At 39.2% G+C, this 27,343-nt stretch overlaps 1 protein-coding gene across 5 annotated transcripts in view; it reads left to right on the top strand.

Moving 5' to 3' along the window:
* LOC133618410 (receptor-type tyrosine-protein phosphatase S-like) overlaps window positions 1-27,343 on the top strand; it is a 425,684-nt gene that overhangs the window by 280,159 nt on the left and 118,182 nt on the right. For all 5 annotated transcript variants that reach the window (XR_012050994.1, XM_061978745.2, XM_061978743.2 and 2 more), the window contains 2 exons: window positions 14,281-14,417; window positions 16,925-17,069. Coding sequence is in view for 4 of the 5 variants with exons in the window: in XM_061978745.2 (XP_061834729.1) it covers window positions 14,281-14,417; window positions 16,925-17,069 (282 nt within the window). In the remaining variant the exon portion in view is untranslated. The remainder of the gene's footprint in view (window positions 1-14,280; window positions 14,418-16,924; window positions 17,070-27,343) is intronic.

Raw genomic sequence — 27,343 nt, 5'->3', positions numbered from 1 at the left:
ATAATAGTGAGAGTCCAGTCCATAGTGGATCTAACATAATAGTGTGAGAGTCCAGTCCATAGTGGATCTAACATAATAGTGTGAGAGTCCAGTCCATAGTGGATCTAACATAATAGTGAGAGTCCAGTCCATAGTGGATCTAACATAATAGTGTGAGAGTCCAGTCCATAGTGGATCTAACATAATAGTGACAGTCCAGTCCATAGTGGATCTAACATAATAGTGTGAGAGTCCAGTCCATAGTGGATCTAACATAATAGTGTGAGAGTCCAGTCCATAGTGGATCTAACATAATAGTGAGAGTCCAGTCCATAGTGGATCTAACATAATAGTGAGAGTCCAGTCCATAGTGGATCTAACATAATAGTGAGAGTCCAGTCCATAGTGGATCTAACATAATAGTGTGAGAGTCCAGTCCATAGTGGATCTAGCATAATAATGTGAGTCCAGTCCATAGTGGATCTAACATAATAGTGAGAGTCCAGTCCATAGTGGATCTAGCATAATAATGTGAGTCCAGTCCATAGTGGATCTAACATAATAGTGAGAGTTCAGTCCATAGTGGATCTAGCATAATATTGTGAAAGTCCAGTCCATAGTGGATCTAACATAATAGTGAGAGTTCAGTCCATAGTGGATCTAACATAATAGAGTGTCAGAGTCCAGTCCATAGTGGATCTAACATAATAGTAAGAGTCCAGTCCATAGTGGATCTAACATAATAGTGAGAGTCCAGTCCATAGTGGATCTAGCATAATAATGTGAGTCCAGTCCATAGTGGATCTAACATAATAGTGAGAGTTCAGTCCATAGTGGATCTAGCATAATAATGTGAGTCCAGTCCATAGTGGATCAAACATAATAGTGAGAGAGTCCAGTCCATAGTGGATCTAACATAATAGTGTGAGAGTCCAGTCCATAGTGGATCTAACATAATAGTGTGAGAGTCCAGTCCATAGTGGATCTAACATAATAGTGAGAGTCCAGTCCATAGTGGATCTAACATAATAGTGAGAGTCCAGTCCATAGTGGATCTAACATAATAGTGTGAGAGTCCAGTCCATAGTGGATCTAACATAATAGTGTGACAGTCCAGTCCATAGTGGATCTAACATAATAGTGAGAGTCCAGTCCATAGTGGATCTAACATAATAGTGTGAGAGTCCAGTCCATAGTGGATCTAACATAATAGTGTGAGAGTCCAGTCCATAGTGGATCTAACATAATAGTGTGAGAGTCCAGTCCATAGTGGATCTAACATAATAGAGTGAGAGTCCAGTCCATAGTGGATCTAACATAATAGTGTGAGAGTCCAGTCCATAGTGGATCTAACATAATAGTGTGAGAGTCCAGTCCATAGTGGATCTAACATAATAGTGTGAGAGTCCAGTCCATAGTGGATCTAACATAATAGTGAGAGCCCAGTCCATAGTGGATCTAACATAATAGTGAGAGCCCAGTCCATAGTGGATCCAACATAATAGTGAGAGTCCAGTCCATAGTGGATCTAACATAATAGTGAGAGTCCAGTCCATAGTGGATCTAACATAATAGTGAGAGTTCAGTCCATAGTGGATCTAACATAATAGTGAGAGTCCAGTCCATAGTGGATCTAACATAATAGTGTGAGAATCCAGTCCATAGTGGATCTAACATAATAGTGAGAGTTCAGTCCATAGTGGATCTAACATAATAGTGAGAGTCCAGTCCATAGTGGATCTAACATAATAGTGTGAGAGTCCAGTCCATAGTGGATCTAACATAATAGTGTGAGAGTCCAGTCCATAGTGGATCCAACATAATAGTGAGAATCCAGTCCATAGTGGATCTAACATAATATTGTGAGAGTCCAGTCCATAGTGGATCTAACATATTAGTGAGAGTCCAGTCTATAGTGGATCTAACATAATATTGAGAGTCCAGTCCATAGTGGATCTAACATAATAGTGAGAGTCCAGTCCATAGTGGATCTAACATAATAGTGTGAGAGTCCAGTCCATAGTGGATCTAACATAATAGTGTGAGAGTCCAGTCCATAGTGGATCTAACATAATAGTGAGAATCCAGTCCATAGTGGATCTAGCATAATAGTGTGAGAGTCCAGTCCATAGTGGATCTAACATAATAGTGAGAGTCCAGTCCATAGTGGATCTGACATAATAGTGTGAGAGTCCAGTCCATAGTGGATCTAACATAATAGTGAGAGTTCAGTCCATAGTGGATCTAGCATAATATTGTGACAGTCCAGTCCATAGTGGATCTAACATAATAGTGTGAGAGTCCAGTCCATAGTGGATCTAACATAATAGTTTGAGAGTCCAGTCCATAGTGGATCTAACATACCGTAATAGTGAGAGTCCAGTCCATAGTGGATCTAACATAATAGTAAGAGAGTCCAGTCCGTAGTGGATCTAACATAATAGTGTGAGAGTCCAGTCCATAGTGGATCTAACATAATAGTGTGAGAGTCCAGTCCATAGTGGATCTAACATAATAGTGAGAATCCAGTCCATAGTGGATCTAGCATAATAGTGTGAGAGTCCAGTCCATAGTGGATCTAACATAATAGTGAGAGTCCAGTCCATAGTGGATCTGACATAATAGTGTGAGAGTCCAGTCCATAGTGGATCTAACATAATAGTGAGAGTTCAGTCCATAGTGGATCTAGCATAATATTGTGAAAGTCCAGTCCATAGTGGATCTAACATAATAGTGTGAGAGTCCAGTCCATAGTGGATCTAACATAATAGTGTGAGAGTCCAGTCCATAGTGGATCTAACATACCGTAATAGTGAGAGTCCAGTCCATAGTGGATCTAACATAATAGTAAGAGAGTCCAGTCCGTAGTGGATCTAACATAATAGTGTGAGAGTCCAGTCCATAGTGGATCTAACATAATAGTGAGAGTCCAGTCCATAGTGGATCTAACATAATAGTGAGAGAGTCCAGTCCATAGTGGATCTAACATAATAGTGAGAGTCCAGTCCATAGTGGATCTAACATAATAGTGTGAGAGTCCAGTCCATAGTGGATCTAACATAATAGTGTGAGAGTCCAGTCCATAGTGGATCTAACATAATAGTGTGAGAGTCCAGTCCATAGTGGATCTAACATAATAGTAAGAATCCAGTCCATAGTGGATCTAACATAATAGTAAGAGTCCAGTCCATAGTGGATCTAACATAATAGTGAGAGTCCAGTCCATAGTGGGGCCAGCAGGAAACCATCCCGAGCGGAGACGGGTCAGCAGCGCAGAGATGTCCCCAACCGATGCACAGGCGAGCGGTCCACCCCGGATCCCGACTCTGGACAACCAGCACTTCATCCATGGCCACCGGGTCAGAGCAGAAAAGAAAAGAAACGGCAGATCAACTGGTCTAAAAAGTCGGTCTATTTAATGGCTAGAGTATACAAATGAGTTTTTAAACATTTAATTTAAAGGGAGACCCACACAGTCACCACATCTTTTTTTTAAATCAATGGTGTTTCTCACCTTCTTTATTCAAGTGCTGCCACTCACAACTTTTTTCGGCCCCCTGGTGCTTTGTTTTGCAGCCTTCCTAAAAAAAATTTAAAAAATGACTGAAAAATGTCTGAAAGGCCGTTTGCAGTAAAAATAATAAAGTAGTAAACAATTATTTAATTTTAATAAACAATTGAATAGCTTGAATGCCTTTTTGCAATTAAAGAGGCACTACAAATGGGCATGAAATTGTGTGAAAATATTTATTTTTTATTTTTTATTTCAAACAGTTAAATTCTAGGAAATACGGGGTTTTTCCGGCACGTCTTTCTTGAGAGTATTTGTACCTTTTTTTTTTTTTTTTTTTAAATGAAGCTTGACTTTCCGGGAAAGTAGGACCTGATGATGTTGTGTCTGCTGAGAAGATTCAGTCTGAATACAAAGTCCGTTTGTTCCCAAACTGATTAGCACCAGGATAATATTCCACATCGATAATTAGCAGAGGTGTGGACTCGAGTCACATGACTTGGACTCGAGTCAGACTCGAGTCATGAATTTGATGACTTTAGACTGGACTTGACAAAATGTAAAAAGACCTGCAACTCGACTTTGACTTTAACATCAATGACTTGTGACTTCACTTGGACTTGAGCCTTTTGAATTGACATGACTTGACATGACTTGCTACTTTCCCCAAAAGTATTTTAGCCACCTAAAAAAAAGACAAAAATAGTCAAATAAAGGTCGGTTAAAATGTATACTATATTATGAATATGTGTACCGTTTTAGCTAGCTTTCTGACATACTGTTGGTTGTTTACCTCAGTGGTCCCCAACCACCGGGCCGCGGCCCGGTACTGGTCCGTGGATCGATTGGTATCGGGCCGCACAAGAAATCATTTTTTTTTCTTTCTTTTTTAATTAAATCAACATAAAAAACACAAGATACACTTACAAGTAGTGCACCAACCCAAAACAACTCTCTCCCCCCTTTTGTTCTGGGCATTGAACATGAAGACTCTTCCTTCACTGTTCCGAGTGGCCATGAGAGTCTTGGCAGTGCCTGCCTCCAGTGCTCCAGTGGAGCGAGTTTTCAGCCATGGTGGCATCATACTACGCCCCCATCGTGCACAAATGACTGACAGACTCTTGGCTAATTTGGTCTTTTGCAAATGCAATGCAGCATAGGGCCCTGACATATAAAAAGTACAACTTTTTTTGTTATGTTCACATATATGTCATGTTTTTTCAATGTTAACACTTTTTGTACAAATAAGTACATTTGCACTTTATTTTTCAATGTGTTTGTTCTGTAAAGGAATGAGTTCATGTTTCAAATGACTGGTTAATAGTGCTATTATAAAGTGCAATGTCAGCACAATTTTCTTTCCTGCAATTTAAAATGCACTTGTTTTAATAAATAAATACAGCGTTTGAAAAGCATACACAATCTGTGTTAATATATTAGTCTGTGGTTAAAAGGACTTGAAAGGACTCGAAACTCAAAATGCAGGACTTAGGACTTGACTTGAGACTTTCCAGTCTTGGCTTTGGACTTGACTCGGGGCTTGCCTGTCTTGACTCGGGACTTGACTCGGACTTGAGGGCAAAGACTTGAGACTTACTTGTGACTTGCAAAACAATGACTTGGTCCCACCTCTGCTGCTAACGTTATAACGTTATTGCAAACACGGGAATCTGTTGCAGTTCACTACCTTATTCATACTTTTTGTTCAGTGATTTTTTTTTTAAGCAGGGTTACGTTAGTCAATATATCACACGTAACGTTAGACGGCGGTCAGCAGCACCGCGTATTTTAGCCACCTAAAAAAAGACAAAAATAGTAAAATAAAGGTCAGTTAAAATGTATACTATATTATGAATATGTGTACCGTTTTAGCTAGCTTTCTGACATACTGTTGGTTGTTTACCTCAGTGGTCCCCAACCACCGGGCCGCGGCCCGGTACTGGTCCGTGGATCGATTGGTATCGGGCCGCACAAGAAATTATTTTATTTTATTTTTAATTTTTTTATTAAATCAACATAAAAAACAAAAGTAGTGCACCAACCCAAAACAACTCTCTCCCCCCTTTTGTTCTGGGCATTGAACATGAAGACTCTTCCTTCACTGTTCCGAGTGGCCATGAGAGTCTTGGCAGTGCCTGCCTCCAGTGCTCCAGTGGAGCGAGTTTTCAGCCATGGTGGCATCATACTACGCCCCCATCGTGCACAAATGACTGACAGACTCTTGGCTAATTTGGTCTTTTGCAGATGCAATGCAGCATAGGGCCCTGACATATAAAAAGTACTACTTTTTTTGTTATGTTCACGTATATGTCATGTTTTTTCAATGTTAACACTTTTTGTACAAATAAGTACATTTGCACTTTATTTTTCAATGTGTTTGTTCTGTAAAGGAATGAGTTAATGTTTAAAATGACTGGTTAATAGTGCTATTATAAAGTGCAATGTCAGCACAATTTTCTTTCCTGCAATTTAAAATGCACTTGTTTTAATAAATAAATACAGCGTTTGAAAAGCATACACAATCTGTGTTAATATATTAGTCTGTGGTTAAAAGGACTTGAAAGGACTCGAAACTCAAAATGCAGGACTTAGGACTTGACTTGAGACTTTCCAGTCTTGACTTTGGACTTGACTCGGGGCTTGCCTGTCTTGACTCGGGACTTGACTCGGACTTGAGGGCAAAGACTTGAGACTTACTTGTGACTTGCAAAACAATGACTTGGTCCCACCTCTGCTGCTAACGTTATAACGTTATTGCAAACACGGGAATCTGTTGCAGTTCACTACCTTATTCATACTTTTTGTTCAGTGATTTTTTTTTTAAGCAGGGTTACGTTAGTCAATATATCACACGTAACGTTAGACGGCGGTCAGCAGCACCGCGTATTTTAGCCACCTAAAAAAAGACAAAAATAGTAAAATAAAGGTCAGTTAAAATGTATACTATATTATGAATATGTGTACCGTTTTATCTAGCTTTCTGACATACTGTTGGTTGTTTACCTCAGTGGTCCCCAACCACCGGGCCGCGGCCCGGTACTGGTCCGTGGATCGATTGGTATCGGGCCGCACAAGAAATAATTTTTTTTTCTTTCTTTTTTAATTAAATCAACATAAAAAACACAAGATACACTTACAAGTAGTGCACCAACCCAAAACAACTCTCTCCCCCCTTTTGTTCTGGGCATTGAACATGAAGACTCTTCCTTCACAGTTCCGAGTGGCCATGAGAGTCTTGGCAGTGCCTGCCTCCAGTGCTCCAGTGGAGCGAGTTTTCAAAACAATGACTTGGTCCCACCTCTGATAATTAGTACCCGCTGCTGTGTGTTTAACATAAAATGTAGAGAAAATAATGTTCTATCCGTGCCCTTGAGGCCGTGTCGTAGCGGGCGAGCGGCTTCATCAGCTGACAAGCGCGTCCTTCGAAATGAGTCACGTTCTCACGCCGCCTCAGAACTTTGCGGCGAGTTCGGCGTGAAAAGGAAACGGGGATTAACGGGCGACGGCGCTCGCAAAAACGTAGGTTTAACGTGGCGCCGGGCAGGAGGAGATTAATGCTCACTAATCTGTGATGGCATTACAAGTTTTGAATTTTCTCTCTAGACTAAAGACACGTGTACCTGATTTGGATTTTTTTTTTTGGTCCAACACACCCTAAAAGTGTGGGTTATGTAAAAAAAATATTAGAGCGTGGTGGGGACACGAATCAACTAGAATTAAGAAAACAGGTTTGACGTACGAGTAAAAGCTGCTTTTTGCGTATAATTGTTAATTCCGAGCAAAATGTATGTTTCTGAATTATTACTGGTGAGAATATTATGAATAGGCCAAGCGGTGTGCGGCTTTAGCGGTCGCAGAGGCAAAAACTCGGACATGGGAGGAGTTCGGGGAAGCCATGGAAAACGACTTCCGGACGGCTTCGAAGCAATTCCGGACCACCATCCGCCGCCTCAAGAAGGGGAAGCAGTGCACTATCAACACCGTGTATGCGGATGTTGTGGATCGGTGGAGGGAATACTTCGAAGACCTCCTCAATCCCACCAACACGTCTTCCTATGAGGAAGCAGTGCCTGGGGAGTCTGTGGTGGGCTCTCCTATTTCTGGGGCTGAGGTTGCTGAGGTAGTTAAAAAGCTCCTCGGTGGCAAGGCCCCGGGGGGTAGATGAGATCCGCCCGGAGTTCCTTAAGGCTCTGGATGCTGTGGGGCTGTCTTGGTTGACAAGACTCTGCAGCATCGCGTGGACATCGGGGGCGGTACCACTGGATTGGCAGACCGGGGTGGTGGTTCCTCTCTTTAAGAAGGGGAACCGGAGGGTGTGTTCTAACTATGGTGGGATCACACTCCTCAGCCTTCCCGGTAAGGTCTATTCAGGTGTACTGGAGAGGAGGCTACGCCGGATAGTCGAACCTCGGATTCAGGAGGAACAGTGTGGTTTTCGTCCTGGTCGTGGAACTGTGGACCAGCTCTATACTCTGGGCAGGGTCCTTGAGGGTGCATGGGAGTTTGCCCAACCAGTCTACATGTGTTTTGTGGACTTGGAGAAGGCATTCGACCGTGTACCCCGGGAAGTCCTGTGGGGAGTGCTCAGAGAGTATGGGGTATCGGACTGTCTGATTGGGGCAGTCCGCTCCCTGTATGATCAGTGCCAGAGCTTGGTCCGCATTGCCGGTAGTAAGTCGGACACGTTTCCAGTGAGGGTTGGACTCCGCCAAGGCTGCCCTTTGTCACCCATTCTGTTCATAACCTTTATGGACAGAATTTCTAGGCGCAGTCAAGGCGTTGAGGGAATCTGGTTTGGTGGCTGCAGGGTTAGGTCTCTGCTTTTTGCAGATGATGTGGTCCTGATGGCTTCATCTGGCCAGGATCTTCAGCTCTCACTGGATCGGTTCGCAGCCGAGTGTGAAGCGAATGGGATGAGAATCAGCACCTCCAAGTCCGAGTCCATGGTTCTCGCCCGGAAAAGGGTGCAGTGCCATCTCCGGGTTGGGGAGGAGATCTTGCCCCAAGTGGAGGAGTTCAAGTACCTCGGAGTCTTGTTCACGAGTGAGGGAAGAGTGAATCGTGAGATCAACAGGCGGATCGGTGCGGCGTCTTCAGTAATGCGGACGCTGTATCGGTCCGTTGTGGTGAAGAAGGAGCTGAGCCGGAAGGCAAAGCTCTCAATTTACCGGTCGATCTACGTTCCCATCCTCACCTATGGTCATGAGCTTTGGGTTATGACCGAAAGGACAAGATCACGGGTACAAGCGGCCGAAATGAGTTTCCTCCGCCGGGTGGCGGGTCTCTCCCTTAGAGATAGGGTGAGAAGCTCTGTCATCCGGGGGGAGCTCAAAGTAAAGCCGCTGCTCCTCCACATGGAGAGGAGCCAGATGAGGTGGTTCGGGCATCTGGTCAGGATGCCACCCGAACGCCTCCCTAGGGAGGTGTTTAGGGCACGTCCGACCGGTAGGAGGCCGCGGGGAAGACCCAGGACACGTTGGGAAGACTATGTCTCCCGGCTGGCCTGGGAACGCCTCGGGGTCCCACAGGAAGAGCTGGACGAAGTGGCTGGGGAGAGGGAAGTCTGGGCTTCCCTGCTTAGGCTGCTGCCCCCGCGACCCGACCTCGGATAAGCGGAAGAAGATGGATGGATGGATGGATACATGTATTTAGAATGTTCTTGGTTTATAATTTTCCTGGAGGGAATTAATAAAGTACTTGTCAGGTTCAAACACTGATGACATCTATTAAACAAGACAAGAAGCAAGGAATTAAACAGATACATAATTAAATTTAGCTCAATTGAGGAGAAACATCTGGACTGTACTCTTTCTACAGTGTTCCGCCACGCTCTGACAAAAGATTGTACGCCTCCTCTTTTATTTGGACGTTCCCTGATTACATGGCAACAGCTGTTTGTAAGGGAAGGGGGGTCGTAAACAGCCGTTGCCTTTTTGGTTACAAAACAGTTCAAAGAAAAGTTGCCTGTAGGCTTTGTAGATCTCGGGTCAAGACAAAATCTTCCCGTGGATTACAATACATCAAAGAAACCGACACCTTCATGTCGCTTCCCATCCCACAGAGTGGAGTTTTACAAGCCTTTTGAGTGGTAAGATCAAAGACAGCTTTTGTCCGCTCGCCGAGAACTCGTAGAACCACAAAGTTTTGTGATAACTTAGATACAATTATTCTGACAGTACTATATATCTATCTATAAGGGAAAATCAAATGTTTAATAAAGACCGAAAAACTGAATAGTGTACCAATGAACAACCACGTAAAGGACTAAATGCAGGATGAAAAAAACAGAACTAAAATACAGCGCGCGACAAGTCTTCCTCTCAGGGAATAAAACACACCGGTCACTCCCAAGTTCTTTCGAACGACATATATGTTGAGTAAAAAGGACCACAGAGGCAGAATAGAAAGTTTTACTACACTCTTAGAAATAAAAGTGCTAAGTAGAACCATATAAGGTTCTTCGGCTCGTCCTCATAGGAGAACCCTTTTTGGCTCCAGGTAGAACCTTTTTATAAAGGTTCCACCTGGAACCCTTTTGGAGGGTTCTACCTAGAACTGTGTGTGTAAGGTTCCACCCAGAACCCCCCATGAGAGGTTCTACAAAGAACCCACGCAGGGATGTTCCACTAAGAACCCTTTCATGTTTCAAGGGTTTCATCTAGAACCCACACAGGGAGTTCCACTAAGAACCCTTTCGTATTTCAAGGGTTTCATCTAGAACCCACACAGGGAGTTCCACTAAGAACCCTTTTGTATTTCAAGACTTTCATCTAGAACCCACGCAGGGAGTTCCACTAAGAACCCTTTCGTTTGTCAAGGGTTTCATCTAGAACCCACACAGGGAGTTCCACTAAGAACCCTTTCGTTTGTCAAGGGTTTCATCTAGAACCCACACAGGGAGTTCCACTAAGAACCCTTTCGTTTGTCAAGGGTTTCATCTAGAACCTATGCAGGGAGTTCCACTAAGAACCCTTTCGTTTGTCAAGGGTTTCATCTAGAACCTATGCAGGGAGTTCCACTAAGAACCCTTTCATGTTTCAAAGGTTTCATCTAGAACCCACACAGGGAGTTCCACAAAGAACTCTTTCATGTTTCAAGGGTTTCATCTAGAACCCACACAGGGAGTTCCACTAAGAACCCTTTTGTATTTCAAGGGTTTCATCTAGAACCCACACAGGGAGTTCCACTAAGAACCCTTTTGTATTTCAAGACTTTCATCTAGAACCCACGCAGGGAGTTCCACTAAGAACCCTTTCGTATTTCAAGGGTTTCATCTAGAACCCACACAGGGAGTTCCACTAAGAACCCTTTCGTTTGTCAAGGGTTTCATCTAGAACCCACACAGGGAGTTCCACTAAGAACCCTTTCGTTTGTCAAGGGTTTCATCTAGAACCCACACAGGGAGTTCCACAAAGAACCCTTTCGTTTGTCAAGGGTTTCATCTAGAACCTATGCAGGGAGTTCCACTAAGAACCCTTTCATGTTTCAAAGGTTTCATCTAGAACCCACACAGGGAGTTCCACAAAGAACTCTTTCATGTTTCAAGGGTTTCATCTAGAACCCACACAGGGAGTTCCACAAAGAACTCTTTCATGTTTCAAGGGTTTCATCTAGACCTGACACAGGGGGTTCTAAAAACATCCCTTTTCAAAGGTTTTCACCGATAACCGTCTTGTCTTCTGAGGGTTCTATAAAGAACCATATTGTATTCTACATAGTTCATATTATATTGTGGTCATTTATCATGTTGACATTGAACAAACATTCAAAACATTTTAATGAGAAAAACATTTATTTAAAGATAGGCACCATTATTGGCAAATGTTATCAGGAAGTATGTCCCTGGTGACACAGGATCTTACCCATGCTTTCAACAATCCCTGAAGAACTCTTTCTTCCAAAAACGGTTCTCTGGATCAAAATAGTTCTTACTGGAACCCTTAGTGTTAGTGAGAACCCTTTTAAAACCAATTATTCAGAAAAGGGGTTTTAAAGGATTCTCTGGATCAAAATGGTTCTTACTTGAACCATTAGCGTTACCAAGAACCCTTGAAAAACCCTTTCTTTGGGAAAGGGTTTTTCAGAAGCAAATGGTTCCAGTTAGAACCTCAGCCCTTGTAGAAGAACCCTTTTAGAACCCTTATTTCTAAGAGTGTAAAGCTTTAGGAGACCATCCCTTACAACGCAACCATAACATCGCCAAAGAGAGGTCTAAAAGTAAGACAAAAGAAGTTAACTCTTCTAGTGAGAAGGCAGTGCCCCCCCTTTACAGAGAGGGATGCACCTGCTGATAAGAAGAGGGACCGTGTCCTCAAACCTCCCTTTTGAGGAGTGATCCATCATGTTTGTGCAAGACACCGGGCGCTCCAGGACCAAATATGGAATATGAATACCTCCAGAGTGGAAAAGTAGCAGTAGCATGATCACACAATACAATGTTATACTAAAGCATCAAAGAATATCAAAAATATATACATTCTCCACAGCACACACAATAGAATCGAATAAATATTTATTATCCACCAAACTGGAAAATTGTTTGTGACTCACCAACACAGGAAATAGCACTGAAATACATCGTCATATATAAAACATATAATAGACTTTAGATTGTTGCGTTGGACCAGGGAATTCAAGTTGCTGGTCACTCCCAAGCTCTTTATGACACGTAAAGCTGAGTAGAAGAACCACCAGAGACAGAATAGGTATTTTGTCATTTTATTTCCAAAGCCTTTGAAAATAAACTTGAGGCCAAATCCCGTACAGAAGCGTTCACTAGCACAGCTAAATCGGTCTAACTTTTCATACGGCAAAACTTATTTTATTTCGTCTCTCTTGCCCCCACCCTTCTTGTCCCTTTTCTCCACAGCTGGGCAAAGGGAAAGATAAGAGAAAGAATGTATTACTTCTCCCCCTTTTCTCCCCGCTCACTCCAGGTCCCTTTTGTTTATTATCTAAAGTCGGTTTTAGACGAAAAGCAGAGAAGATCTCCCCCTTGACATTCTCAAAAGTTGGCAGACAACTAAAAGATAACAAATAAAGAACACTAGCTGTTTTGTTCTATGACTATGGTTTAAAAGAAGTAACACACAAATATGGATATATGTAATTATCTGCCTCCGTCAAGATCTAAAAATTTAAAAAAAATCCTGTAAAACATAGATGTTTTATTATTTATGTACCTAAGTGCACAATAGAGAAATTGGTTTTGTAAAATATATATATATATATATATATATATATATATATATATATATATATATATATATATATATATATATATATATATATATATATATGTATGTATATATATATATATATATATATATATATAAGTAAGTATGTATATATGTATGTATATATATATACATATATATATATAAAAGTAAGTATGTATGTATATATGTATGTATATATATATATATATACGTATATATATATATATATATATATGTATGTATGTATGTATGTATGTATGTATGTATGTATGTATGTATGTATGTATGTATGTATTTGCAAAAATTCACGTATACAAAATACATACAAAATACACATATTTTGTATTTGCAAAGGTGCACATACAACATATAAAGAACACTAGCTGTTTTGTACTATGACTATGGTTTAAAAGAAGTAACACACAAATATGGATATATGTAATTATCTGCCTCCGTCAAGATCTAAAAATAAAAAAAATCCTGTAAAACATAGATGTTTTATTATTTATGTACCTAAGTGCACAATAGAGAAATTGGTTTTGTAAAAAAAAAAATATATATATATATATATATATATATATATATATATTTATATATATTTATATATATTTATATATATATATATATATAAATATATATATATATAATTATATATATATATATATATATATATATATATATATATATAAATAGCCATAGAACACAGCAGCTATCTTAGTTCTTGCCAACAAAGCCTCACACTTGGACGTGTATTCTCGAGAATGCAAGAATACACGCATTTGCAAAAATTCACGTATACAAAATACATACAAAATACACATATTTTGTATTTGCAAAGGTGCACGTACAACATTGTTTGTAGCGTTTCATGTAGGTATTGTTACTGAAATGTCACGGCATCAACATCTCACGGTGGGATACTGTCACGGTATTAAGACCACGGTACTGTTAAAAAAAAGACTTAAAAATGTTTTAGTGTGTAACACTTAGGTGGCAAATACACTTACTGTAATTGTACACAAAAATAATGCTTAAATGTTCGTATTATTTTATTACTACAAGTACTTAAATGTGTTTTTAAGTGCTAATAATTGTGCAGGAACATCCACTGTTACAAGTACATTATTAAAAATAACTTACAGGTTTTAAAGTAACAATTTAAAGAAGTTAAAGAATGTACTAGAGTTGTACGGTATACCGGTACTAGTATAGTACTTCTTCCTGAGGGTGTTTCAGTGTTATAACTTCACCAAAATGCGTCCATTCTCCCTTTTCTGTCTACACACTGTGTCTGCTTGTAAGTACTCTGTGTGTGTGCGCTGCCGAACATGCTCCTCTGCTTGTAAAACCAGCAATGTCATGCCCGTTAAAAATAATAATAATAATTGGGAACGGGTACTTTTCAAACATAGTATAGTACCATTTTTGATTCATTAGTACCGCGATACTATACTAGTACCGGTATATTGTACAACCCTAACCTCTATATAGTTATATTGGCAGGTGTACCAAAACGTTACGATGAATTTTGTTGTTGAAACTGACCTGGTTGTGTTTCCTGTCTGTCTCCAGTCCCAGGTCAACCGGGTAAGTTTAAAATCGGGAGGGTGACGGACACCAGCATCGAGCTGACCTGGGAGCCCGCCTACACCAAGGAGGGCATCATCAACTACGAGCTCCTTTACAAACCTGTCAAGTTCGGCAGTCTGGTACGACCCCTGCTGCTCCTCAGACTAGAAGCGTTTGTTCCGTTAGCGGCTACTAGGGTTGCAAAGGGGTGGAAAGTTTCCGGTAAAATTTCCGGAAACTTTCCGGAAATTTACCACGGGGAAGTTAAGCCCGGGAAGTTTAGAAATATTGACCATTTTCTTATTATTCAAAGTTGGACACAGTCCATTGGAATTAATGGGAATATATGGGAAATAACTTTGCAAAAGGGTGGAAAGTTTGCGGTAAAATATCCGGAAAGTTTCCGGTAAAATTTCCGGAAGGTTTCCGAAAATTTACCACGGGAAGTTAAGCTCGGGAAGTTTGAAAATATTGACCATTTTCTGATTATTCAAAGTTGGACACCGTCCATGGGAATTAATGGGAATATATGGGAATTAACTTTGCAAAGGGGTGGAAAGGTTCCGGTAAATTTCCGGAAGCTTTCCGGAAATTTACCACGGGAAGTTAAGCTCGGGAAGTTTGGAAATATTGACCATTTTATTGATTATTCAAAGTTGGACACTGTCCTTGGGAATTAATGGGAACATATGGGAATTATCTTTGCAAAGTTTCCGGTAAAATCTCCGGAAACTTTCTGGAAATTTACAACGGGAATTTAAACTCGGGAAGTTTGGAAATATTGACCATTTTCTGATTATTCAAATTTGGACACCGTCCATGGGAATTAATGGTAATGGGAATATATGGGAATTAACTTTGCAAAAGGGTGGAAAGTTTCTGGTAAAATTTCCGGAAACTTTCCGGAAATTTACCAAGGGGAAGTTAAGCCTGGGAAGTTTAGAAATATTGACCATTTTCTGATTATTCAAAGTTGGACACCGTCCATGGGAATTAATGTAAATAAATGAGAATTAACTTTGCAAAGGGGTCGAAAGTTTGTGGTAAAATATCCGGAAAGTTTCCGGTAAAATTTCTGGAAAGTTTCCAGAAATTTACCACGGGAAATTATTCCCAAAGTTTGGAAATATTGACCATTTTCTGATTATTCAAAGTTGGACACAATCGATTGGAATTAATGTAAATATATGAGAATTAACTTTGCAAAGGGGTGGAAAGTTTGTGGTAAAATATCCGGAAAGTTTCCGGTAAAATTTCCGGAAAGTTTCCAGAAATTTACCACGGGAAATTTAGCTCGGGAAGTTTGAAAATATTGACCATTTTCTGATTATTCAAAGTTGGACACCGTCCATGGGAATTAATGGGAATATATGGGAATTAACTTTGCAAAGGGGTGGAAAGTTTCCGGAAAAATTTCCGGAAACTTTCCGGAAATTTACCACGTGGAAGTTAGGCTCGGGAAGTTTGGAGATATTGACCATTTTCTGATTATTCAAAGTTGGACACCGTCCATGGGAATTAATGGGAATATATGACATTTAACTTTGCAAAGGGGTGGAAAGTTTCCGGTATATTTCCGGAAATTTACCTTGGGAAGTTTGAAAATATTGACCATTTTCTGATTATTCAAAGTTCCCATATAGTCCCGTTAATTCCCATGGAAAGTTTCCAACTTTGAATATTCCTGGATGGAGGAATGCACGGTACAGGGTTGAAATTCTACTGAATTTGCATGAAATCAGGTTGTTTTAGCTAATAATCATGCTGCAAGATCTAGCATGTTGCATTCAATGTTTATTCCTGTTAATTCCCATATTTTCCCATATAATCCTGTTATTTCCCATGGAAAGTTTCCAACTTTGAAAATTCATGGATGTAAGAATGCACAGTGCAGGGTTGAAATTCTACTGAATTTGCATGAAATCGGGTTGTTTTAGCTAATAATCATGCTGCAAGATCTAGCATGTTGCATTCAATGTTTATTCCCAATAATTTCCTGTTAATTCCCATATATTACCATGGAAAGTTTCCAACTTGGAATTTTCCTGGATGGAGGAATGCACTGTGAAGGGTTGAAATTCTACTGAATTTGCATGAAATCAGGTTATTTTTGCTAATAATCATGCTGCAAGATCTAGCGTCTTCCATTCAATGTTTATTCCCATTAATTCCTGTTAATTCCCATATAGTCCCGTTAATTCCCATGGAAAGTTTCCAGCTTTGAAAATTCCTGGATGGAGGAATGCACAGTGCAGGGTTGAAATTCTACTGAACTTGCATGAAATCAGGTTATTTTAGCTAATAATCATGCTGCAAGATCTAGCGTGTTGCATTCAATGTTTATTCCCGTTAATTCCCATATTTTCCCATATATTCCCGTTAATTCCCATGGGAAGTTTCCATTTTTGAATATTCCTGGATGGAGGAATGCACCGTGCAGGGTTGACATTCTACTGAATTTGCATGAAATCAGGTTGTTTTAGCTAATAATCATGCTGCAAGATCCAGCATGTTGCATTCAATGTTTATTCCCATTAATTTCCCGTTAATTCCCATATATTCCCTTTAATTCCCACGGAATCCCCAACTTTGAATATTTCTGGAATTTTGCAGCCCCTACTGGTGACACTCTTTTCGTGTTTTGTAGGAAAAGCTGACGTTCGGCCCACGTAACTCGTACACGGTGGAGGGTCTGAAGGCCAACACGGAGTACTCCTTCTCCCTGGCTGCCATCTCCAACAAAGGCATCGGAGCGTTCACCAACGAGCTGGTGCAGAGGACGTCACAAGCCAGTACGTGACCTTGCCTTGTTGTGATGACATAAACGTTGTGTTGCTGCCATGTTTCACTGTGCACACACTTGCCTTACACACTTGTAGGAGATGACCTGGCAACTCATTGACCTCCCATCCATCCATCTGACTTTCTTCCTTCTCCGCTCAGCCTCTCCTTTTTTTCCAGCCAAAGAAACCTCCTGACAGACGGCGACGGAGACGGAGCACCGATTAATGTTTGTCTCTTCCTCCTTTCCAGCCTCCTTTCACTTCTTTCTTTCCCCACTCTATCAGTGTCTTAATATCTGTGAAAGGGTGCAAATGTCTGGCAGTTATTGGGTAGCAGGCAGTGGAGAGGAACATTGAAGGATTGTGGGTCGGCCTGCGGTGGTTGGAAGCACGTGCCAGACAGTCTGGGTTTGACTTGGAATTTCTCCATCGCCGCATTTTCTTACTCCAACATGACAGCTAAGAATAGTGCGGTAAAATACACCTTTTTAGGCGGTGATGTTTGGAGAACACACGTCCAAATAAACACAGGTGACATACATGTGTGTGTGTGTATATATATATATATATATATATATATATATATATATATATATATATATATACAAAGTTAAATGTCATATATTCCCATTAATTCCCATGGACGGTGTCCAACTTTGAATAATCCAAAAAATGGTCAATATTCCCAAACTTCTTGAGCTTAATTTCCCGTGGTAAATTTCCACCCCTTTGCAAAGTTAATTCCCATATATTTCCAACCATTTCCCATGGACAGTGTCCAACTTTGAATAATCAAAAAAATGGTAAATTTTTCCAAACTTCCCGAGCTTAGCTTCCCGTGGTAAATTACCCTAAAGTTTCCGGACATTTACCGGAAACTTTCCAGTCCTTTGCAAAGTTAATTCCCATATATTCTCATTAATTCCCATGGACGGTGTCCAACTTTGAATAATCAAAAAAATGGTAAATTTTTCCAAACTTCCCGAGCTTTACTTCCCGTGGTAAATTTCTGGAAATTTTCCGAAAATTTACCGGAAACTTCCAACCCTTTTGCAAAATGAATTCCCATATATTCCCATGACAATCATTGGTACTTTAACTTTAACTTTAACTTTAACTTTAACTTTAATTATTCTTTGAATAATCAGAAAATGGTCAATATTTCCAAACTTCCTGAGCTTAACTTTCCGTGGTAAATTTCCGGAAGGTTTTTGGGAAACTTTCCACCCCTTTGCAAAGTTAATTCCCATATATTCCCATTAATTCCCATGGACGGTGTCCAACTTTGATTAATCAAAAAAATTGGTCAATATTTCCAAACTTCCCGAGCTTAACTTCCCGTGTTAAATTTTCGGAAAGTTTCCGGAAATTTACCGGAAACTTTCCACCCCTTTGCAAAGTTTGTTCCCATATATTCCCATTAATTACCATGGACCGTATCCAACTTTGAATAATCAAAAAAAAAGTAATTATTTCCAAACTTCCCAAGCTTAACTTCCCGCGGTAAATTTCCGGAAAGTTTCCGGAAGTTTACCGGAAACTTTCCACCCCTTTGCAAATTTAATTCCCATATATTCCCATTAATTCCCATGGAAGGTGTCCAACTTTGAATAATCAAAAAAAAGTTAAATATTCCCAAACTTCGCGGGCTTAACTTCCCGTGGTAAATTTCCTGAAAGTTTCCGTAAATTTACCGGAAACTTTCCACCCCTTTGCAAAGTTTGTTCCCATATATTCCCATTAATTCCCATGGACCGTTTCCAACTTTGAATAATCAAAAAAAATTTAATTATTTCCAAACTTCCCGAGCTTAACTTCCCGTGGTAAATTTCCGGAAATTTACCGGAAACTTTCCACCCCTTTGCAAAGTTAATTCCCATATATTCCCATTAATTACCATGGACGGTGTCCAACTTTGAATAATCAGAAAATGGTCAATATTTCCAAACTTCCCGAGCTTAACTTCCCGTGGTAAATTTCCGGAAAGTTTTCGGAAAATTTACCGGAAACTTTCCACCCCTTTGCAAAGTTAATTCCTATATATTCCCATTAATTCCCATGGAAGGTGTCCAACTTTGAATAATCAAAAAAATGGTCAACATTTCCAAACTTTGCGGGCTTAACTTCCCGTGGTAAATTTCCGGAAAGTTTCCGGAAAATTTACCAGAAACTTTCCACTCCTTTGCAAACTTAATTCCTATACATTCCCATTAATTACCATGGACGGTGTCTAACTTTGAATAATCAAAAAAATTGTGAATTTTTCCAAACTTTCCGAGATTAACTTCCCGTGGTAAATTTCCGGAAAGTTTCCGGAAATTAACCGGAAACTTCCAACCCCTTTGCAAAGTTAATTCCCATATATTCCCATCATATTCATTGGTGCTTTAACTTTAACTTTAATTCCGATGGACTGTGTCCAAATTTGAATAATCAGAAAATGGTCGATATTTCCAAACTTCCAGAGCTTAACTTCCTGTGGTAAATTTACGGAAAGTTTCCGGAAATTTACCGGAAACTTTCCACCCCTTTGCAAAGTTAATTCCCATATATTCCCATTAATTCCCATGGATGGTGTCCAACTTTGAACAATCAAAAAAAATGTCAATAGTTCCAAAATTCCCGAGCTTAACTTCCCGTGGTAAATTTCCGGGAAGTTTCCGGAAATTTACCGGAAACTTTCCACCTTTTTGCAAAGTTAATTCCCATATATTCCCATTAATTCCTATGGAAGGTGTCCAACTTTGAATAATCAAAAAAAAGTTAAATATTCCCAAACTTTGCGGGCTTAACTTCCCGTGGTAAATTTCCGGAAAGTTTCCGGAAATTTACCAGTAACTTTCCACTCCTTTGCAAACTTAATTCCTATACATTCCCATTAATTACCATGGACGGTGTCCAACTTTGAATAATCAGAAAAAGGTCAATATTTCCAAACTTCCTGAGCTTAACTTCCCGTTGTAAATTTCCGCAAAGTTTCCAGAAATTTACCTGGAAACTTTCCACGTTTTTGCAAAGTTTATTCCCATATATTCCCATTAATTCCCATTGACCGTTTCCAACTTTGAATATTCAAAAAAAAATTGCATTATTTCCAAACTTCCCGAGCTTAACTTCCCGCGGTAAATTTCCGTAAAGTTTCCGGAAATTTACTGGAAAGTTTCCACCCCTTTGCAAAGTTAATTCCCATATATTCCCATTAATTCCCATGGACGGTGTCCAACTTTGAATAATCAAAAAAATGGTCAATATTTCCAAACTTCCCGAGCTTAACTTCCCGTGGTAAATTTGCGGAAATTTACCGGAAACTTTCCAACTTTTTGCAAAGTTCATTCCCATATATTCCCGTGACAATCATTGGTACTTTAACTTTAACTTTAACTTTAATTCCCATGGACGGTGTCGAACTTTGAACAATCAGAAAATGGTCGATATTTCCAAACTTCCCGAGCTTAACTTCCCGTGGTAAATTTCCGGGAAGTTTCCAGAAATTTACCGGAAACTTTCCACCCCTTTGCAAAGTGAATTCCCATATATTCCCATTAATTCCCATGGACGGTGTCCAACTTTGAATAATCAGAAAAAGGTCAATATTTCCAAACTTCCTGAGCTTAACTTCCTGTGGTAATTTTCCGGAAAGTTTCCGGAAACTTTCCACCCCTTTGCAAAGTTAATTCCCATATATTTCCATTAATTCCCATGGACAATGTCCAGCTTTGAATAATCAAAAAAATGGTCAATATTTCCAAACTTCTTGAGCTTAAATTCCCGTGGTAAATTTCCGGAAGATTTCCGGAAACTTACCGGAAACTTCCCACCTTTTTGCAAAGTTAATTCCCATATATTCCCATGACAAGCATTGGTACTTTAACTTAAACTTTAACTTTAATTCCGATGGACGGTGTACAAATTTGAATAATCAGAAAATGGTCAATATTTCCAAACTTCCCCGAGTTTAACTTTCCATGGTAAATCTACGGAAAGTTTCCGGAAATTTACCGGAAATTTATCGGAAAGTTTCCGGAAATTTACCGGAAACTTTCCACCTCTTTGCGAAGTTAATTTCCACATATTCCCATTATTTCCCATGGACGGTGTCCAACTTTGAATGCTCAAAAAAATTGTCAATATTTCCAAACTACCCGAGCTTAACTTTCCGTGGTAAATTTCCGTAAAGTTTCTGGAAATTTACTGGAAACTTTCCACCCCTTTGAAAAGTTAATTCCCATAAAGTCCCATTAAATCCCATGGACGGTGTCCAACTTTGAATAATCAAAAGAATTGTAATTTTTTCCAAACTTTCTGAGCACAACTTCCCGTGGTAAATTTCCGGAAAGTTTCCGGAAAATTTACCGAGACTTTCCACCCCTTTGCATAGTTAATTCCTATATATTCCCATTAATGACCATGGATGGTGTCCAACTTTGAATAATCAAAAAAATGGTAAATATTTCCAAACTTCCCGACCTTAACTTCCCGTTGTAAATTTCCAGAAATTTACGGAAACTTTCCACCCCTTTGTAAAGTTAATTCCCATATATTCCCATTGATTCCCATGGACGGTGTCCAACTTTGAATAATCAAAAAAATGGTCAATATTTCCAAACTACCCGAGCTTAACTTCCCGTGGTAAATTTCCGTAAAGTTTCTGGAAATTTACCGGGAACTTGCAACCCCTTTGCAAAGTTAATTCCCATATATTCCCATGACAATCATTGGTACTTTAACTTTAACTTTAACTTTATTTCCCATGGGCTGTGTCCAACTTTGAATAATCAGAAAATGGTCAATATTTCCAAACTTCCCGGGCTTAACTTCCCGCGGTAAATTTCCGGGAAGTTTACGGAAATTTACCGGAAACTTTCCACCCTTTTGCAAAGTTAATTCCCACATATTCCCATTAATTCCCATGGACCGTGTCCAACTTTGAATAATCAGAAAATGGTCAATATTTCCAAACTTCCCGAGCTTAACTTCCCGTGGTAAATTTGCGGAAATTTACCGGAAACTTTCCAACTTTTTGCAAAGTTCATTCCCATATATTCCCGTGACAATCATTGGTACTTTAACTTTAACTTTAACTTTAATTCCCATGGACGGTGTCGAACTTTGAATAATCAGAAAATGGTCGATATTTCCAAACTTCCCGAGCTTAACTTCCCGTGGTAAATTTCCGGGAAGTTTCCAGAAATTTACCGGAAACTTTCCACCCCTTTGCAAAGTGAATTCCCATATATTCCCATTAATTCCCATGGACGGTGTCCAACTTTGAATAATCAGAAAAAGGTCAATATTTCCAAACTTCCTGAGCTTAACTTCCTGTGGTAATTTTCCGGAAAGTTTCCGGAAACTTTCCACCCCTTTGCAAAGTTAATTCCCATATATTCCCATGACAAGCATTGGTACTTTAACTTAAACTTTAACTTTAATTCCGATGGACGGTGTACAAATTTGAATAATCAGAAAATGGTCAATATTTCCAAACTTCCCAGAGTTGAACTTTCCATGGTAAATCTACGGAAAGTTTCCGGAAATTTACCGGAAATTTATCGGAAAGTTTCCGGAAATTTACCGGAAACTTTCCACCCCTTTGTAAAGTTAATTTCCATATATTCCCATTGATTCCCATGGATGGTGTCCAACTTTGAATAATCAAAAAAATGGTCAATATTTCCAAACTACCCGAGCTTAACTTCCCGTGGTAAATTTCCGTAAAGTTTCTGGAAATTTACCGGGAACTTGCAACCCCTTTGCAAAGTTAATTCCCATATATTCCCATGACAATCATTGGTACTTTAACTTTAACTTTAACTTTATTTCCCATGGGCTGTGTCCAACTTTGAATAATCAGAAAATGGTCAATATTTCCAAACTTCCCGAGCTTAACTTCCCGTGGTAAATTTCCGTAAAGTTTCCGCAAATTTACTGAAAACTTTCCACCCTTTTGCAAAGTTAATTCCCATATATTCCCATTAATTCCCATGGACGGTGTCCAACTTTGAATAATCAAAAATATTGGTCAATATTTCCAAACTTCCCGAGCTTAACTTCCCGTGGTAAATTTCCGTAAAGTTTCCGGAAATTTACCGGAAACTTTCCACCCCTATGCAAAATTAATTCCCATATATTCCCATGACAATCATTGGTACTTTAACTTTAACTTTAATTCCCATGGACGGTGTCCAACTTTGAATAATAATAAAAAAGGTCAATATTTCCAAACTTCCTGAGCTTAACTTCCCGTGGTAAATTTCCGGAAAGTTTCCGGAAAATTTACCGGAAACTTTCCACCCCTTTGCAAAGTTAATTCCTATATATTCTCATTAATTACCATGGATGGTTTCCAACTTTGAATAATCAAAAACATGGTAAATATTTCCAAACTTCCCGAGCTTAACTTCCCGTGGTAAATTTCCAGAAATTTACCGGAAACTTTCCACTCCTTTGCAAAGTTAATTCCCATATATTCCCATTAATTCCCATGGACGGTGTCCAACTTTGAATAATCAAAAAAATGGTCAATATTTCCAAACTTCCCGAGCTTAACTTCCCGTGGTAAATTTCCGTAAAGTTTCCGCAAATTTACTGAAAACTTTCCACCCTTTTGCAAAGTTAATTCCCATATATTCCCATTAATTCCCATGGACGGTGTCCAACTTTGAATAATCAAAAATATTGGTCAATATTTCCAAACTTCCCGAGCTTAACTTCCCGTGGTAAATTTCCGTAAAGTTTCCGGAAATTTACCGGAAACTTTCCACCCCTATGCAAAATTAATTCCCATATATTCCCATGACAATCATTGGTACTTTAACTTTAACTTTAATTCCCATGGACGGTGTCCAACTTTGAATAATAATAAAAAAGGTCAATATTTCCAAACTTCCTGAGCTTAACTTCCCGTGGTAAATTTCCGGAAAGTTTCCGGAAAATTTACCGGAAACTTTCCACCCCTTTGCAAAGTTAATTCCTATATATTCTCATTAATTACCATGGATGGTTTCCAACTTTGAATAATCAAAAACATGGTAAATATTTCCAAACTTCCCGAGCTTAACTTCCCGTGGTAAATTTCCAGAAATTTACCGGAAACTTTCCACTCCTTTGCAAAGTTAATTCCCATATATTCCCATTAATTCCCATGGACGGTGTCCAACTTTGAATAATCAAAAAAATGGTCAATATTTCCAAACCACCCGAGCTTAACTTCCCGTGGTAAATTTCCGTAAAGTTTCTGGAAATTTACCGGGAACTTGCAACCCCTTTGCAAAGTTAATTCCCATATATTCCCATGACAAGCATTGGTACTTTAACTTTAACTTTAACTTTATTTCCCATGGGCTGTGTCCAACTTTGAATAATCAGAAAATGGTCAATATTTCCAAACTTCCCGAGCTTAACTTCCCGTGGTAAATTTCCGTAAAGTTTCCGCAAATTTACTGAAAACTTTCCACCCCTTTGCAAAGTTAATTCCCATATATTCCCATTAATTCCCATGGACGGTGTCCAACTTTGAATAATCAAAAATATTGGTCAATATTTCCAAACTTCCCGAGCTTAACTTCCCGTGGTAAATTTCCGTAAAGTTTCCGGAAATTTACCGGAAACTTTCCACCCCTTTGCAAAGTTCATTCACATATAGTCCCATTAAATCCCATGGACGGTGTCCAACTTTGAATAATCAAAAAAATTATACATTTTTCCCAAACTTCCTGAGCTTAACTTCCCGTGGTAAATTTCTGGAAAGTTTCCGGAAAATTTACCGGAAACTTTCCACCCCTTTGCATAGTTAATTCCTATATATTCTCATTAATTACCATGAATGGTGTCCAACTTTGAATAATTAGAAAAATGGTAAATATTTCCAAACTTCCCGAGCTTAACTTCCCGTGGTAAATTTCCAGAAATTTACCGGAAACTTTCCACTCCTTTGCAAAGTTAATTCCCATATATTCCCATTAATTCCCATGGACGGTGTCCAACTTTGAATAATCAAAAAAAAGTTCAATATTTCCAAACTTCCCGAGCTTAACTTACCGCGGTAAATTTCTGTAAAGTTTCCGGAAATTTACTGGAAACTTTCCACCCCTTTGCAAAGTTAATTCCCATATATTCCCATTAATTCCCATGGACGGTGTCCAACATTGAATAATCAAAAAATGGTCAAAATGTCCAAACTTCCCGAGCTTAACTTCCCGTGGTAAATATCCGGAAAGTTTCCGGAAATTTACCGGGAAGTTTCCAGAAATTTACCGGAATGTTTCCGGAAATTTACCAGAAAGTTTCCGGAAATTTACCGGAAAGTTTCCGGAAATTTACTGGAAAGTTTCCACCCCTTTGCAAAGTTAATTCCCAAATATTCCCATTAATTCCCATGGACGGTGTCCAACTTTGAATAATCAAAAAATGGTCAAAATGTCCAAACTTTCCGAGCTTAACTTCCCGTGGTAAATATCCAGAAAGTTTCCGGAAATTTACCGGAAAGTTTCTGGAAATTTACCGGAATGTTTTCGGAAATTTACCAGAAAGTTTCCGGAAATTTACCGTAAAGTTTCCGGAAATTTACTGGAGAGTTTCCACTCCTTTGCAAAGTTAATTCCCATATATTCCCATTAATTCCCATGGACGGTGTCCAACTTTGAATTATCAAAAAAAAGTTCAATATTTCCAAACTTCCCGAGCTTAACTTCACGTGGTAAATATCTGGAAAGTTTCCGGAAATTTACCGGAACTTTTCCGGAAATTTACCGGAATGTTTCCGGAAATTTACCGGAATGTTTCCGGAAATTTACCGGGAAGTTTCCGGAAATTTACCGGAATGTTTCCGGAAATTTACCGGAATGTTTCCGGAAATTTACCAGAAAGTTTCCCGAAATTTACTGGAGAGTTTCTACCCCTTTGCAAAGTTAATTCCCATATATTCCCATGACATTCATTGGTGCTTTAACTTTAACTTTAACTTTAATTCCGATGGACTGTGTCCAAGTTTGAATAATCAGAAAATGGTCGATATTTCCAAACTTCCAGAGCTTAACTTCCCTTGGTAAATTTCCGGAAAGTTTCCGGAAATTTACCGGAAACTTTCCACCCCTTTGCAAAGTCCCATATATTTCCATTAATTCCCATGGATGGTGTCCAACTTTAAGTAATCCGAAAATGGTCAATATTTCCAAACTTTCCGAGCTTAACTTCCCGTGGTAAATTTCCGGAAACTTTCCAACCCTTTGCAAAGTTCATTCCCATATATTCCAGTGACAATCATTGGTACTTTAACTTTAACTTTAATTCCCATGGACGGTGTCGAACTTTGAATAATCAGAAAATGGTCAATATTTCCAAACGTCCCGAGCTTAACTTCCCATGGTAAATTTCTGGAAATTTACCGGAAACTTTCCAACCCTTTGCAAAGTTCATTCCCATATATTCCCGTAACAATCATTGGTACTTTAACTTTAACTTTAACTTTAACTTTAACTTTAATTCCCATGGACGGTGTCCAGCTTTGAATAATCAGAAAATGGTCATTATTTCCAAACTTCCCGAGCTTAACTTCATGTGGTAAATTTCCGGAAATATTTCCGGAAATTTACCAGAAACTTTCCACTCCTTTGCAAAGTTAATTCCCATATATTCCCATTAATTAACATGGACGGTGTCCAACTTTGAATAATCAAAAAAATGGTCAATTTTTCCAAACTTCCTGAGCTTAACTTCCTGTGGTAAATTTCCGTAAAGTTTCTGTAAATTTACCGGAAACTTTCCACCCCTTTGAAAAGTTAATTCCCATAAAGTCCCATTAAATCCCATGGACGGTTTCCAACTTTGAATAATCAAAAACATTTTAATTATTTCCAAACTTCCCGAGCTTAACTTCCCGCGGTAAATTTCCGTAAAGTTTCCGGAAATTTACCGGAAACTTTCCACCCCTTTGCAAAGTTAATTCCCATATATTCCCATTAATTCCCATGGACGGTGTCGAACTTTGAATAATCAGAAAATTGTCAATATTTCCCAACTTCCCGAGCTTAACTTCCCGTGGTAAATTTCCAGAAAGTATCCGGAAACTTTCCACCCCTTTGCAAAGTTAATTCCCATATATTCCCATTAATTCCCATGGAAGGTGTCCAACTTTGAATAATCAAAAAAAAGTTAAATATTCCCAAACTTTGCGGGCTTAACTTCCCGTGGTAAATTTCCGGAAAGTTTCCGGAAATTTACCAGAAACTTTCCACTCCTTTGCAAACTTAATTCCTATACATTCCCATTAATTACCATGGACGGTG

This window comes from Nerophis lumbriciformis, linkage group LG19, assembly GCF_033978685.3.
Source record: "Nerophis lumbriciformis linkage group LG19, RoL_Nlum_v2.1, whole genome shotgun sequence".
In the NCBI taxonomy this organism is placed as follows: Eukaryota; Metazoa; Chordata; class Actinopteri; order Syngnathiformes; family Syngnathidae; genus Nerophis; species Nerophis lumbriciformis.
Note: the sequence above shows the minus strand (reverse complement) of the source record. Positions and strands in the feature narration are given on the sequence as shown.